A 14,141-nucleotide genomic window follows, 5' to 3' on the forward strand; every position below is an offset into this window, starting at 1 on the left:
CAGCTTGCTAGAGAGCGTTCTTTGGCTACTTCCCACCCCTTCCTTCCAGAAACTCTTCCAGCCTCCAGTGCTTCCTGTTGCCCGGAAGTTGCCTCCCAGGGCAGCCTCAGGGCAGCTCCACCCACGCCCAGCCACTCTTTGTTCCAACAAATCCTTGAATATTGAGGGACTGGAATTCCTTTCCCAGCTGCTGAGGCCCACTGTGACCCACAGCTCCTCCTCTGAGCTCTTACTGCAGCCCAGGCCGAGCAGAGCCAGTACCCTCCCAGGATATGGTCAGTGATGTCCACAGCAGAGGGCTTTGAGAGATAAATGGGTATTCTGTCTTTGTGGAAGTGGCTGATGACAAGTGGGGCCACGGGGAGGCGCCGCCCTCTCTCGTGGTGTCCCAGATCCCTGCCCCTAAGTCACCAGGGAAAACAGCTCTACTGGTTTCCCCACTTTGCACCATGAGACCTGGACCCAATCCAGGGGCAGGAGCCCAGACACATACTACCCACCCTCCCCCAGCTGCTGGGCTGATCCCAGGCTCCTAGACAGAGCTGTTGCCCCAACAAACCTGTCACACAGCCAGAAAGTTCTCCCTCACAAGGACTCTGAAGCCCGTTTAGTTTAACCCCCAACTCCTGACAGGGGCACGGTCTCTGTTCATTTTCTGGATGAGCCCCAGGGAGGTTACTGGTTTGTCCCAAGCTACCCTGTGAGGCCATGAGGATGAGGACTTGGGCTCCAAGCCCTTCAGAGCCTCACCCTGCAGCCCTGAGTCTGTCTCACCCGCACAGTGCAACCAGTGAGGACTTGGCAAGCTGGGCGGCCCAGGAGTTGGGCTGTCCAGGAGATGGCTTTTTTCCCCTGAGACTCCATCCCAAGCATGGCTTCTTGGGGCATCCATGACAAGGTGTGACACACACAACCTCCAGCCTCCTCTGGCCCCACCAGCCCAAGCCACACCAGCCAGCCTGATCACATGGGCATCCCCACCCACTGTGCCTGACCCATACAGCTGGGCATTTTTCTTCTCCCCCCATCCCCGCTCTCCGCGAATTCCCCCCTTCTAATCCTGCTCCCCCAGGCCTTCCCACCCCGTCACCCCAAGGCCAGACTCCGTGTCCTCTGGTTCTGTGCTCCACAGTCTCTCACGTGGCCTGTCCCGCTTTGCTGCCAGCTTGCACCACCCATTAGCCCATTGGAGGTCCTTGGGAGGGATGTACAGGGTGAGAGCTCAGCTTTTGGTTCTAGAGATCTTTCTCGATGGCCAGAGGTAACTCCCCAACCTGGGTCAGCGTTTATACACAGCAGATTCTGGCTGAGGCCACCCATAGGCAGAACCCTCCGTCCCCAAACATCAGCCCACCTGGCCCGTCTCTCTACCCCTCAAGTCTCATCCCTTCGAGTCTGAAAACTTCTAGAGCTTTCTGCTCCAGTGCAAACCACGGTGGCCAATGGACAGGCACTAAGATGCCTCCTGCATGTCTAAGAATTTCTAAGAATCAAAATGCAAATCCAAACACTGAGAGATGGCATCTTGGACCTATCTGATGGGTGAACATTCGTTTTTTAAAGAGTGGTCTTAGAGGCACAAAGACACACTCTCAGACTCTGTGGGTAAAAACTGGGATAGCTTTTGGGGACAGTTCTACAGTGACTATAAAAAAGCAAAACACTTCTAGGTGTCTGTCCCACAAGAATATCCACACCCAGGCATAAGTTTATATCATGGGCACATTCATCATAGAGTGGGTTGCAATCGTGAAGAGTGACAGAACTCAGGTGTCCATGAGCAGAGGCTGATTGCATTCATCATGGGGCAGTCATACAACAGATGTCTCTCTGATCACCTAAAAGGATAAGGAAATCTTCACACCGTAGTGTGGAAAGATGCCCACTACCTGGCCAGGTGTGGTGGCTCCCACTTGCAATACCAGCACTTTGGGAGACCAAGGCAGAGGATCCTTTGAGCCCAGGAGTTCACGACCAGCCTGGGCAAATAGTGAGACCCCATCTCTATCAAAAAATAAAAGGATCAGCCAGACGTGGTGGCAGGTGTCAATAGTCTCAGTTACTCTGGAGGCTGAGGTGGGAGGATCGCTAGAGCCCAGGAGGTCGAGGCTGCAGTGAGCTATTGAGCTATTATCGTGCCACTGCACTCCAGCCTGGGCAACAGAGCAAGAACCTGTCTCAAGAAAGAAGATGCCCACTATTAAGTGAGAAAGGCAAGTGGAAGAATGTGTGTGTAATAGCATCCTTTTGAATAAAAAAGGAAGTTGTGTGTGTGTAGGTGTGTGTGTGTGTCTAACTCAAGCATTAGCTTCCCAATTCTAGGGTCACCTTCCTGTGGGATGTCTGGGGACAAAAGGCACGTGTGTCCCATGGTGTCCACTGAGTCATGGGTCCAGCATCTTGTCCCAACTGCACCCTCCCCCAATCCCCAGCTCAGCCCTGATTCCTGAATGCCCTTATGTAGGGCTCTCAAGGAGAGGTCACAGGGCATGCTGGGCCCCTGCATGCCACATTCCTCCCCCTGGGTCCCTGCTGTTCCCACGCAGGATGGTGTAGGAGTGCTGGACTTTACTAAGGGGGGAAGGGGGTCTGGAGCACCAAAGGGGGCAACTGTGGGGGTGGGAAAACATTTGAAACTGGTTCCTAATTATACACTTTTTCTCAGGTTGTTTTTCTCATTGTTTCTGGTTTTGGGGGGAGTTGGGAGTCTAGCTTTGTTGCCCAGGCTGGAGCACGGTGGTGCTATCATAGCTCACTCGAGCCTCTAACTCTTGGGCTCAAACCAGCCTCCCACCTGAACCTCCTGAGTAACTGGGACTATGGGCAGGCACCACAACACTGGTTAATTTTAAAAAATTTTTTTGTAGAGAAAAGTTCTCACTATTTGCCCAGACTGGTTTAAAATTCCTGTCCTTAAGTGATCCTTCCACCTCAGTCTCCCAAAACACTAGGATTATAAGTGCGTGCCACCACACCTGGCTAATTTATAGAGACAAGGTCTCACTCTATTGCCCAAGCTGATCTTGAACTCCTGGGCTTGAGCAATCCTCCGGCCTTAGCCTCCTAAAGTACTCAAATTCTCAAACTCCCAACCTCAAGTGGGTTTTTGAAACTGATTAACCGAAACTCAGGATGATGTGCCTAAGGGTGACCCCAAATCCTTAGCCGAATCTGCCTTTTACCCTGAAACCTCCTTGTTGATGGGTTCAGGGGCTGGGGTTTGGGGAAACACAGTTATTGGAAATGCTCATTTTTATAGTCTGTGGAGGAAGCACCAAGAAAGGGAACTTGAGGAAGGAACTTCCGCGGGGGAACACCAGGTCCCAGTCTGCCCCCGGGGCCTCGGTCTGCCTCCCATGTGCTTTTGTGACCTTAGAACTGTCATAGGGGCTCATAGGGCTTATGATGTCACATAGTATGTTGTCCCCAGTGTCGGTCACTCACCACATTTCTGCATTCTCCACATAGATGATGTCACAGAGAATACCGTGTGCATGGAGGTTTTGCTTATGCTGTATTTTAGGAGTGAAGTGACAGGATCAGAGAACACCACCTAAGTGTCTTCCTGGTTCCAACCAGAGATCGCCCGATTGTTTCTGAGAGCACCTCCAATCCATAACACCACCATACCGATGGGTGATGGGTTCTAGAGCAATCTTGCCAACACCAGCTTATTTATTTATTTATGTATTTATTTGGTTAGCTGTTTTAGCAGATTAGAGATGGCATCTCAGAGCTGTTTTTCCTGCTTTTCTCCTTGCTGGCAGGGGTGGAGTTCAAGTCATCAGAGGGTTTGTTTTCAAGGTGTCCCAGGTGTGGTCACATGGGCACCTCCTCCCCACCCAGCTAGACTTTGGGGAGTGATATTCATGGTGACAGTGGCAGGAACAATTCCTCAGGTCCTCGGAGCACTGTGCAGTCTCCAAACAGTTGCACCTTCTTGTCGCTTTTTCCCGCCAGAAGGTGAAGCCGGGCTGCTCCCCGCTTAGAGGCGAAGTCCTTGAGCCCATGCAAAGTGTGCTTGGTTTGGGTGACAGTGGCCCACCAGGGCTGACAAAATGATGGGGTTATTTCAAGATAGCAGAGGAGGGCTCAGTTTTCCTCCCGGGGCCACGTGTCCACCTCCTGCCCCTCCTCGCCCACTCCAGCTCCCTGCAGATCACACTTTTCTGCTTCCTTATTGGCACGTGCAAGACTGAAAACAGCAGCCTTAGTCAGGCTCTGCCCAGGCTTCCGGCTTAGGCCCAGCATCTCAACAGTGCCTCTGTCCTGGAGTCCATCCTCTCTTAGGGAAGGCCAGGGCCTCCCAACCTCCCAGATACGTTTCCCTCTGCCCAGGATTCCATCCAGGGTTGGGGACAGAGCGGGAAGCAAAGACCCTGTGGTTTCAGCATCCGAATCGGGGCCGAGGAGCGAGGGAGGAGGCAGTTCTGGAAGGGTGTGAGGAGGGAGGCAGAGGCTGACCTTCCCATACAACACTTGCTGAAAGCGGGTCTTGGGGACCTCGAACCTGGCCAATCCAGGCAGTAGCGGCGACAGGCAGGTAGGAGCAGCTCTTAGGTCTGCGGAGACTGTGCCAGAATAGCAGCCTCCCAAAGGCAGCGCGGAGACGGCCTCTTTCCTCTCTTTGCCTCTTTGCTCTCTTTGCCTCTTTGCCTCCCCAGGCCCTGGCCAGGTCTGTCCACCGCCCTGGCCAGGAGGCACCTCACCCACTGATCTGGGATCCCCAGTGTCCGAGGGAGGGCACCTCCCATACAAGACACCCCTGGCCTGGCCCACCCAGTCGCCCTCATCCCTCTGCAGGTGCGGATCTGGGAGATCCCTGAGGGTGGGCTGAAGCGGAATATGACGGAGGCGCTGCTGGTGCTGCACGGGCACAGCCGGCGTGTGGGGCTGGTGGAGTGGCACCCCACCACCAACAACATCCTGTTCAGCGCTGGCTATGACTACAAGGTGCGCCTGGGCAGCCAGGGCCAACAAGGGAGGGCAGGAGGGGGAGAGGGAGGGTTCGGGGGACCCATAGGGAGCGCTGTTATATTTGCCAAGCAGCCAATGCTGCTTCATGCTTCATTCATTCTTCATTCATTTATTCATTCGCTGCACATGACTGGCCACCTCCTGTGCACCCCATCATTCCTGGGATCTGCAGAGGCTGGAGGAATCTTCTCTCCCTTCTCTGGTGGGGGATGGGCTAAGTGAATGCCCACTCCACGCCCCTGCCCTCTGCCTGGTAGCTTCTTAACCAAGAGGGAGAAGCAGGGAGCTCCTGTCCCCAGGCATGCCCTCCTGAAAGGCCAAGAAGGACCTGGCAGGGATTGTGTGTCCTCCATGCCAGCTATGGAAACTGAGGCCCGGCTGGGGCTGGGGTCTGACCAGGCATGTCCATAAGTTTGTCCCTGGGAGATGTTGGCCTTTTTGTAAGAGCTTGGCAACACCTGCAGACTCTGTGCTACCTGGGCATCTCCCAGCAGTCGAGCGGGCCAGACAACTGCCTGTGACCCTGCAGTAGCTTACCTGACCCCATGCGCCTACAGGTCCTCATCTGGAACCTTGACGTGGGCGAGCCTGTGAAGATGATCGACTGCCACACGGATGTGGTCCTCTGCATGTCCTTCAACACAGATGGCAGCCTGCTCTCCACCACCTGCAAGGATAAGAGACTGCGCGTGATCGAACCACGCTCCGGCCGTGTCCTGCAGGTAGGTCACGAGGTTCCCGGGGAGGGAGGGGTGCTGGAGCCTGGGACTTGGACTTCCTGGAGAGGCTGTGCCGCATCCCGCCATCTGTCTGGCCCATCTGTCCGGCCCCTCTTGGCTCATGGGAGCCCTGCCTTGCTCCAGGTGGGGGGACCTTGTGCCCTTTCCTGCCCCAGATGGGATTCTTCTGGCCTCTCTGGGGGCCATGAAGGTGACACCCTTGGAGGCACAGATCCCTGGGTCAGCCAGTCCCAACATGGCATGGGAGAAGGGGCCCTTGGGCTCACCACCCCACCCCCAGATGGGATGAGCTTAACTCCCTTCTGGTCTCTGAATTTCTTGGGTCTTGGGCATGAGAAGGGATTGGGGTCCACTTAGAATGAGAAGTGGGCATTTCTTGAGCACCTACTGTATGGAGTGGAGTTTATGGGTAGAAGCTCGGGTTTACCTCCTGCACAAGGAAGGGCCACAGTATGTCCTGGGCATGTCCATCCTGGAGGGTCCAATATCAAGACCAAAAAGTCATCGGCCACAGGTAGTATATCCCAGACCTGAAATCCAAAACCCAACATGTTCTGAGCGCTGACAGGACCTGCAAGGAAAGGCTCCTGGGAGCATTTTGGGTTTGGGATTTGGGGATCTGGAAAGCTCAACTGGTGAGAATGCGGCAAATATTCCAAAATCAGAAAAAATATGAAAGCGTGGTGAGGGCCACTCAACCAGCACTACACCAGTGACAGTCACAGTCGTCAGTCCTGCTGGTGTTGACTGACTATCCCTGAGAGCCCACTGTGGGCACTCACATGCCAAGGGCTCTGCCATCGCCCCCCCTTTCATCCTCAGGACAGCCCCTGGGGGTCCTGCTTCTCCTTCCATTCTACACATGAAAGTGCTGAGCCTTGGCGAGGCTGGGGGGCCTGAACCTCACAGTTCCAGGAAGAGCTGGAACTCAGACCCAGAGCCATGAACAGGAAGGATGTCAGCGATCCGGGAAGCCAAGCTCCCACACACGGGTGGGGACAAGAACCCAGGGAGGGTGAGAGGCTTCTCCTGGGCTGCCCTTTCTTGGCCAAGCTGGGCCCAAGTTCAGCACGAGTGATACCAGCCTGAATCCACACCTGTGCGGGGCCACGAGGCTGGCTCGGCAGGCGATGGATAGTGTGTGTCAGGAAACTGAGTGTCCTGAGCTGATGGCAGCAGTGGGTGAGGAGGCGGAGGACAGTGCAGGAGGGAAGAGCCTCCTGATGAATTGGGAAGTCTGACCATGAGGCTCTTAGCCTCCCAAGTCTCGGTTTCCTCATTGGCAAAACAGGGCTCATATTTCTTCCAGTAGATACTCTTAGGAGGATGCAAAGAGAGACCTGGTGAGAGTGCCTGGCAGGCGTAGCCCCAAGGGGTTAGGTCAGCAACTCCTCCCTGCCCCAGGCTTATCACCCACCCTGGGAGTGGAAGGAGGCTGACCTCTGACTCTAGGACCTGTAGCCATTTCCTGTGGCTGCTGTAACAAATCCCCCATACACGGAGTGGCTCATCACTGTCTGCAGGCCGGATGGCCTGAGTCCTGGTGTCAGCAGGGCTGTGCTCCTTGCCAAGGCTCCCAGAGGGGTCCAGTCCTTCCTCCACCAGCCTCAGGTGTCCACGCTGCTCCAGTGTCCACCTTCACCTCATGCCACCCCCTCCTCTCTGTAGGATCTCGCCCTCTCTACAAGGACACTAATTATATCCATGAGGACCCTTTATCCTGAGGACACATCCCGGGGCCTGGGGCCTAGGACATGGGCATCTCTTGGGGGCCACCATCTGAAAAATTCCAGCACCGTGAGTGGGTCCTGCTCACCGCCACTCTCTGTCCCCCCCAGGAGGCAAGCTGCAAGAACCACAGAGTAAACCGGGTGGTCTTCCTGGGCAACATGAAGCGGCTGCTCACCACGGGGGTCTCCCGCTGGAACACCAGGCAGATTGCCCTCTGGGACCAGGTCAGCCCCGGGGGCTGGTGGGATCTGGGCCACATCCTCAGGAAGCCGGGAGCCTGGTCCCACAGCCTAGCCTCCCCAGCCGAGGCTCACATAGAGACCTCCAGAGACAGAGCTTGGGGACAGGGTCCTCAGGGGACAGTGTCAGCCATGCCTGCAGGATGCCCAACTCCTTCTCAAGAGTCAGGGACTAAGCTCCAGAGAGACTGAGAGGTTTACCCGGGGACACACAGCAAGTAGTGGGTGTGGGACCAGGTATGGCGGTTCACACCTGTAATCCCAGCACTTTGGGAGGCCAAGGGGGAGAATCGCTTGAATTCAGGAGTTGGAGACCAGCCTGGGCAACATAGCCAGACTTAATCTCTACCAAAAAAATCAAAAAATTATCCAGGTGTGGTGGTATACACCTATGGTCCCAGCTACTTGGGAAGCTGAGACAGTAGGATCACTGATCACTTGAGCCCAGGAGGTCGAGGCTGCAGTGAGCCATGGGCAGGCATGTCACCGCACTCCAGCCTGGGTGACAGAATGAGACCCTGACTCAAATAAAATAAAACAGAATAGAATAAAAAAGTAATGGGTGTGAGGAGGAGACCCTGAGAACAAGGCACCGGTCTCCTGCTGCAAGACCCTTCCACAACCCTGGACTACTCCTCAGGACCAGAATGGCAGTCTTGTGCCCCCACCCCCGCCATGTAGGACGGCCTCTTCAGCTCCTGGGAGAGGTCCTGACATGAAGGGGCGGGGACTCAGGGAGGTGACAGCCCATCCTGCCCGAACATGGCTGAGGCCAGCTCCTCTCCCACAGGAGGACCTATCCATGCCCATGATTGAAGAGGAGATTGATGGACTCTCAGGCCTCCTGTTCCCCTTCTACGATGCAGACACCCATATGCTCTACCTGGCCGGAAAGGTAGGCAGGGCAGGGTGGACCAGGCCAGTGGCTGTGGGAGAGCCCTGCCTACACAGCGGCCGCTCCCCCGCCACGCTCCCCTGCACCTGCCAGCCCCCAAGGAAAAGTAGGAAGAGCAGGCCAGGTTCCCCCCACACATACCCACCCCCAAGGAGAGTCAGCCTAGCCTCTCTGATGTCCCTGACCCCACCTGCCTGACTTCCTGGTTCTCGCCCTCTCCCATCCACACCTGCCCTCAAGTCTGACACTCATTTTTACTGAAGTGTTGGTGACCAACCCACTTTACATGGGAATAGAGGCCAGAGCCTGGAGCATAGTCAGGGCCAGTGGTGGGATTTTTAGAGACCTAGGTGCACCCAGCCTTGTGTGTCAGAAGGGCTGTCCACATACCCTTCACCCACCCGCTCCACCCACCATCCCACCAGGGTCTAGAGGCTAGGTCTCCCTGGTCTTTGGACCACCTGCGAGGCACAGGGGTGCTCCCACTAGGCCTGCTCAGACTCCCCTGCCTGCGGTTGGGCTCACTGTCTCTCCTGCCCGCAGGGCGATGGGAACATTCGCTACTATGAAATCAGCTCTGAGAAGCCCTACCTGAGTTACCTCATGGAGTTCCGCTCCCCAGCCCCTCAGAAAGGCCTGGGTAAGAGGTCCAGAGGCTGTGTGGTGGGGATGCACTAGCAGGGAGGCTGGACACAGGTCACCCCACCCGGTGGAAAACCAGAAGGTGGCGGCTCATGGCAGGGCAGAACAGAGCCGATAGGCACCTGCACTCGTGAGGTTGGCCGGCCCCCTCCACTGGCCCATGTGACGGGTGCTGTCATCCCATGGTCCCCTCAGACAAGAGACGATGACAGTCGGCAGCCCGTGTGAAGATGGGAGAGGAGGAGAAAGCCAGGAGGTGTTTGGAAGGTGGCGACAGCAGGACTTGCTAAGGGATCGAAGAGGATGGGGCAGGGAGGAAGGAGGGACCCAAGGGGACTGTTTTTCCTTGTCTTCCTCCTCTGTTGACCACTGTTGGAAGGTGATCATGACCCAGGAACTTTTTGTAGGTTCAGAGAAGTCAAGAAACAGGCCGGGCACAGTGGCTCACGCCTGTAATTCCAGCACTTTGGGAGGTAGGAGGATCACTTGAGGTCAAGTGTTGGAGATTAGCCTGGGCAACACATGAGACCTCATCTCTACAAAAAAAAAAAAAATCAAAAAATTGGCAGGGCATGGTGATTGTACCTGTAGACCCAGCTATTTGGGAGGCTGAGGTGGGAGGATCGCTTGAGCCCAGCACGTCAAGGCTGCAGTGCGCTGTGATTGTGCCACTGCACTCCAGCCTGGCAAGAGAGTGAGATCTTGACTCCAGTAAAATAAAACAAGTAAAAGTCTAGAATTCTGAAATGCAGACTGTGGTGAGGCCACTGTGGCCCAAGGGGCTTATTTGAGAAGTGACCATCCAGAGACAGAGCCTGATCCCAGAAGCCCGGCCCACCCTCTGCCCTCTGCCCCAACTGTTGCCTCCAGAATGTGTGCCCGGCATGTCAGCGTGCCCCCAGGCTGAGAACATCAGGGCGGGCCCTGAGGGACATCCCGGGGGCCCACGGAGCCGTGTGTGCCATCCACAGGGGTCATGCCCAAGCACGGGCTGGACGTGTCGGCCTGCGAGGTGTTCCGCTTCTACAAGCTGGTGACGCTCAAGGGCCTCATAGAGCCCATCTCCATGATTGTGCCACGGAGGGTGAGTCAGGTGCCCGGGCGGGGCCCCACCTCTAACCCAGCCCAAGCATCCCTGGCCTTGACCCCAGAGGAGCCCAGAGCAGAGAGGTGCTGTGGGTGCGGTCTTCAGACCCATTTGGAATGGGCCCAGGGGACATTTCCCGGGGGGCGCAGTCCAGCTTGCTCACGAAGGCAGGCAAGGTTCCAGGTGGGAAGCTCCTCGAGAGCAGAGGCCAGGAGGTTGGAAAGCAGGAGGTATGGGTAGGGTCTGACTGGAGAGCAGGGGCCTTTCTGGCAGCCCCCACCCTGTCTTCTCTCTGTCCCCCACTGCAGTCAGACTCCTACCAGGAAGATATCTACCCCATGACACCAGGCACGGAGCCGGCCCTGACCCCAGATGAGTGGCTGGGAGGCGTCAACCGAGGTACCCAGGGGCTGACCTCCAGGAGAGGTTGAGAGGCTGCAGCCTTCACCTTGGGCCTGGTTCACCCCATTCCCCTTGCGTCCCTGGTCCCGCTCGAACCTCCCCCACCCTGGGCGGCAGCCAGGCACTAGATCCGTGAAACATTGTCCACACCGTCATCGGTGAAGACGGTCCCTTGCCTTCCTAGATCCCGTGCTGATGTCTTTGAAGGAAGGCTACAAGAAGTCCTCAAAGATGGTGTTCAAGGTGCCCATCAAAGAAAAGAAGAGCGTTGTGGTGAACGGGATAGATTTGTTAGAAAATGTCCCGCCCCGGACGGAGAACGAGGTGAGGAGTCTAAGTTACCATCCGCAACTGGGAAATGAAACCTCTGTGTTCAACCCCGGCCTATGGGCCTCTAAGCCACCTGCTCTCTGAGGCATTTTTCTTTTGGTGAAAAATGCCATAAGTTCCCTGCTAGTGGCTTCCATTGCCTCTGCCCCAACAGACAGAGGCTGGGTCGGGGAGATGTGGGGTCCCCACCTGTCCCCAAACCCCAAATTTGCTAACTGCAGGGCTTATGTCTCTGGTGTCTGCCTGACTAACAGTCCCGTCCACCTGCCCGGCGTCATGACAGCAGCGGGTTCTGCACTTCCTGTCTTTGTGGAAGAGCCTGGGTACTCGTGAAAGTGCCCCTTGTGCCAGTTGGGATGAAGCCGCTCTTTAGGGGCAGCCCAAACTAGGTCTTGTCTGCCCTCTGAAGGCATCTCCTTCCAGCCCACAGCCCCAACCCCGGTGCCAACACAGCTCAGCTTAGCCAGGGCACATGGATGCCTGCTGTGTGCCAGGCATGGGGCCTGATGCCACTAAAATAGAGAGGGCCACATCCCTCTACCACACACCCTAGAATCCTGGCTCTGACATTTCCTGGCCATGATGGAGCACACTTCTGGCCTCTCCATGCCCATTTCCTTATGGTATGATCATCACAGAGGCCATCCTCAAGTGTCTCACTCGCTTCTAGCTGCTACTAATTGCTCAAAGAAAGAGGTCGCTGTATCAGCTAGCTATTGCTGTGTAACAAGCAACACAGAACTTAGTGACCAAACCCAGAAACATCTGTTTTCTCTGTTTCCATGGGTGTCAGTGGTTCAAGGTCTCTCATAAGGGTATAGTTACACTGTCCCCTGGGGCTGCAGTCACATCCAAAGGCTCTGCTGGGGAAGGCTGTGTGTACAGGGTCACTCACGTGGCTGCAGGCAGGGCTCATGTCTCAAAGGCCAATGTTGGAAGGGGCCTTGGCTCCCTGTGGGGCTGTTGGCCAGAGCTTCCCTCGGGACCTTCATGTGGGCATCCCCATAGAGCCACTCGGGACCCCATGTGGGCATCCCCATAGGGCCACTCACAGTGTAGCCACTGGTTTCCCCTCAGGTTGTATGAGCAAGAGAGCGAGAGTGGGCATCCCAGATGGAAGCCATCATCTTTTGGTCCCCTAACCTTGGATGTGGCATCCTACCACTTCTGCCATGCTCTGCTCATTGGAAGCAAGCTGTCAGGTCCAGCCCTTGAAGGGAGGGGACAGCATGGGGTCATCCTGGGTGCTGCCTGTCCGCCAACTTAGGATATCATGATCATTAATAAAAAACAGACACTTCTTGACCTCTGGGTCCTCATAGTCTAAAGGGGGAGATTGACAAGGAACTTGATCATTGCCATAAAATCTGTGTATGTGATGCCAGGCGCGGTGACTCACGCCTGTAGTCCCAACACTTTGGGAGGTAGAGGCGAGAGGATTGCCTGAGCCCATGGGTTCAAGACCAGCCTGGGCAACTTGACAAGACCTTATCTCCACAATAAATAAATAAATAAAAATTAGCCAGGTGTTGTGGCGCACACCTGTAGTTTCAGCTACTTAGAAGGCTGAGGCAGAAGGATCTCCTGAGCCCAGCAGGTCAAGGCTGCAGTGACTGTGAGTGTGACACTTCACTCCAGCAGGGGTGACAGAGTGAGACTCCAACCCCCCCCCAAAAAAAACTGTATGTGCCATTGTGGAGGGACGTCAGGGCTGAATGACATAGTGTGATGGATGGGAGTTGCTGCAAGGTAATCCCTGCAGGAGGGGTGCAGGAGATAGGAGTAGGAGCAAAGATGACGTGAGTGCGGTAACATGGTATTGGTTGCAATTGGGTGATGAACACTGGGACTTATGGTGCTATACTCTCTGGTTTTTGTATATTTAACATTTTCCATTACAAATTTTAGGTATTTTTTTAAGTGCCCTACCTTTTGAAGGTAGAAATACCAAGTAGACAATAATAACAAGGCCTGGTGGACATGGTGGCTCACACCTATAATCCCAGCATTTAGGGGGGCCCAGATGGGAGGAGTGCTTGAGGCCAGGAGTTTGAGACCTGTTGCCTAGGCAACACAGTGAGACCCCATTTTTACAAAAATAAAAAAATTAGTCGAGTGTGTTGGCGCATACTTGTAGTCCCAGATACTCAGGAGGCTGAGACAGGAGGATCACTTGAGCCCAGGTGTTGGAGGCTGCAGTGAGCTATGATCGCACCACTGCTACTCAGACTGGGCGAAAGAGTGAGTTCCCAACTCAAAAGCAAAAATGAAAAACAAGTGCCTGGACTCAGTCCTGGCTCTGGAGTAGGTAAGTGGTAAGTGGTAGTTAAATCAGGCCCCATTTAGCTGTGGACTTGCCTGCCTGTATGAAACAGATGCCCTGTCTCTGCACGGAAGCAGTGCTTATTCCTCACTGGGGAGAAACTTCCTCAGAGCCTGCCGACTCTGGCCTCACTCATCATGTTAATCATCATCTCAGCATAGTGAAAGCAACCAATGATCCCACATTGAAAGGACCATGGAAGGTTGAGCTGTAAAGGTAGACACCTGAGACTAGGTATGAGCAGGTAGCAGCCAGGTTGACTGGGGAGGAGACCTGTGGTTGGACACCTCAGGAGCTGTATGAAAACCACTGAGTGGAAAATGAGTGGATTTCATGGTATGTGAATTACACCTCCATAAAGCTGTATTTTGACAAAAGTGGACCAAAAAGTTACGTAAAGGGATTTTGAGGCCGGGCGCAGTGGCTCATGCCTGTCATCCCAGCATTTTGGGAGGCCAAGGCGAGAGGATCGTCTGAACCCAGTGATTCGAGACCAGCCTGGGCAACTTGACGAGACCTCGTCTCTACAATAAATTGAAAAATTAGCCAGGCATGGTAGAGCATGCCTGTATGTAGTTCCTGCTACTTGCAAGGCTGAGACGGGAGGATCACCTTAGCCCAGCAGGTTAAGGCTGCAGTAGCCGCCAGCCTGGATGATAGAGTGAGACTCTAACTCAAAAAAGAAAAAAATAAGAAAGAAATTTCGAGAACTTGGAAGACACAGAGCATGTAGCATCATTTCTTTCTTTCTTTTTTTTTTTTTTTTTTTGTTTGG

At 54.9% G+C, this 14,141-nt stretch overlaps 1 protein-coding gene across 3 annotated transcripts in view; it reads left to right on the forward strand.

The window, feature by feature from the left end:
• CORO2B (coronin 2B) overlaps positions 1 to 14,141 on the forward strand; it is a 78,708-nt gene that overhangs the window by 59,771 nt on the left and 4,796 nt on the right. For 2 of the 3 annotated variants that reach the window (XM_008051493.2, XM_008051497.2), the window contains exons 4-11: positions 4,804 to 4,953; positions 5,535 to 5,699; positions 7,556 to 7,672; positions 8,478 to 8,582; positions 9,126 to 9,222; positions 10,196 to 10,308; positions 10,620 to 10,710; positions 10,898 to 11,037. In XM_008051493.2, coding sequence (XP_008049684.1) covers positions 4,804 to 4,953; positions 5,535 to 5,699; positions 7,556 to 7,672; positions 8,478 to 8,582; positions 9,126 to 9,222; positions 10,196 to 10,308; positions 10,620 to 10,710; positions 10,898 to 11,037 — 978 coding nt within the window. The remainder of the gene's footprint in view (positions 1 to 4,803; positions 4,954 to 5,534; positions 5,700 to 7,555; positions 7,673 to 8,477; positions 8,583 to 9,125; positions 9,223 to 10,195; positions 10,309 to 10,619; positions 10,711 to 10,897; positions 11,038 to 14,141) is intronic. The other variant, XM_008051496.2, reaches the window with a different exon arrangement.

The sequence above is a fragment of the Carlito syrichta genome, unplaced genomic scaffold (assembly GCF_000164805.1).
Source record: "Carlito syrichta isolate Samal-C Ts95f unplaced genomic scaffold, Tarsius_syrichta-2.0.1 Scaffold179048, whole genome shotgun sequence".
NCBI lineage: Eukaryota > Metazoa > Chordata > Mammalia > Primates > Tarsiidae > Carlito > Carlito syrichta.